The sequence below is a fragment of the Sphaeroforma arctica genome (genome assembly GCF_001186125.1).
Source record: "Sphaeroforma arctica JP610 unplaced genomic scaffold supercont1.4925, whole genome shotgun sequence".
NCBI classification, from domain to species: domain Eukaryota; class Ichthyosporea; order Ichthyophonida; genus Sphaeroforma; species Sphaeroforma arctica.
The window spans coordinates 1-1,900 of record NW_014035633.1 but is presented as its reverse complement, the minus strand read 5'-3'; the positions used below and the strand labels follow the sequence as shown (position 1 = coordinate 1,900).

The following is a 1,900-nucleotide window of genomic DNA, read 5'->3' as shown; positions in this document are numbered from 1 at the left end:
AAGATCAAGGCGACAAAAAAAGCTGAATCACAACCACGGAACGTAACAGAAAACGAGAGCGAAACTGTTGTAAGGAAAACTACCAAAAAAAAATTGTGAGAAGATCCATTCCGATCAAATGTGAAGATAAATAAGAAATTCAGTAGATGCGTGTATATAAATAAATATTAAATCTATATATCTATAACTATATAAAACTATATATATACAACTTACCGGGACAGCAGGGGTGGGGGAAGGTTGAGATTCTCAGGAACAGTCAGTTGGGTGTCATAGTGGGAGTGCTTGGGATTGGCTGCCGCAAGAATACTCGCGCGTGCATTTAGGGTGGCGATGATTCCAGCTTTCGCAATGGATACAGTTTGTTGTTCCTAAGGAATGCAAGTAGTGGTAAAAGTCAAGCACGATGAGTAGAGGATGGGTACGTCGCCATATATACGTATGCCTAATATGCTATTTGCTGATATATATATATATATATATATATATATGCTTCATATAAATTGACCATAAACTAGATATAACTACATTGAAAGATTCGTGCAGGTGTGTTCATCGGTATGTATGCAGTATGTATGCAGTATGTGCGCTCGTACGTATGAGTGTATATGCGTAGCCAGATTTCCAGAACAAAATCATGCACACGGAGGTGGGTAGATATATGGTAACAAGTAAAAACATATGTGTAAGTACACTTTGTTCATCAATGTATAAAATTCAAATGTGGCTACTGTTTACCAAGACTTAATGCACATCCGAGCGGGTGTTATCGCCACTTTGATCACACTTAAAATACGCGATCAGCATGCAGGCAAACTTATACACACTGGATGCACACTATATATAGATATGCATATGTGTAAATATGCAAGTGTATGCACATATGTGAGGGCACTATATGCATGTATGTATCACCTTTGTGTATGAGAGGACACTTACCATAACCTCATGCAAAACCGAGCGCGTGCTATCGTCCATTTTATCGAACTCATCGATACAGCAAATGCCCCCATCACTGAGCACCAGCGCACCACTGCGAGAGAAAATTAGGGCAGGACAGGAATTCAGGACAGGTACCAGGAATTTAGGACTCGTTCGGGAAAGATTTCAGAAATATTTGGGGCGACAGTATGAAGTGGTGGATGTATCAGATGCCGATTTGAGAGTTTTAGGACTATAGCGTTAGCTAAATCAGATGTATCCCATGCCTTCGTCAGTCAGCACATGAACATCGAAAGCAAGAAGGACTATAGAGAAGATAGTGTGTGCAAGAACGATGCGCCAGGAATTGAGGACCAAAACCCTAAAAACCCTAAAAACACGAACAAGTCTAGAAGTCATAAAGCGACAGAGGCAATATACTCGATAAACTTTTCAACATCGGCATTTGGGCAAGGCACAACAAAATCAGCGCTCATGAAAAGGAATTAATACGTCACGGGAAGATAGAAAGTAATCAGGACAACTGTGAGAACGCCATTTAAAAATGGGATCATCGTTACAGACAGGAGCGGATATGTGCAGCAACAGTAACAGCGACGTACTACAGACAGTAACGAAATAGCAATAATACTGCGAACAGCAGCGGTTGCATACTATAAATAGCAACAGCTGCATGATACAAAAAGATATACTAAGAAACAGCCACCGATATACGCAACACGTGATGGCAGACTTGCACTACGAATAGCGATATACCTACCTTTCCAGCACAAGGTCCTTGGTGTCAGGGTCTTTGGTGACATAGGCTGTCAAACCCACTGAGGAAGACCCCTTGCCTGATGTGTAGATACCGCGCGACGCAATTTTGTTCACATGCTATTTATAGAAATATTAAAGTTGAAAAAATTGATGATTATTGGATACAGGGGAATGCAGGAGAGTGATACTATACAGGGGA

The 1,900-nt window shown here is 40.8% G+C and overlaps 1 protein-coding gene across 1 annotated transcript; it reads right to left on the bottom strand.

Moving 5' to 3' along the window:
- Positions 1–216: 216 nt before the first annotated feature.
- On the bottom strand, positions 217–1,818 carry SARC_14662 (hypothetical protein; the record flags this gene model as incomplete). The annotated part of the gene is made up of 3 exons (XM_014291205.1): positions 217–371; positions 940–1,033; positions 1,703–1,818. Coding segments are annotated over 3 exons (365 nt in total), but the record flags the coding sequence as incomplete, so codon positions are not given.
- Positions 1,819–1,900: the final 82 nt, after the last annotated feature.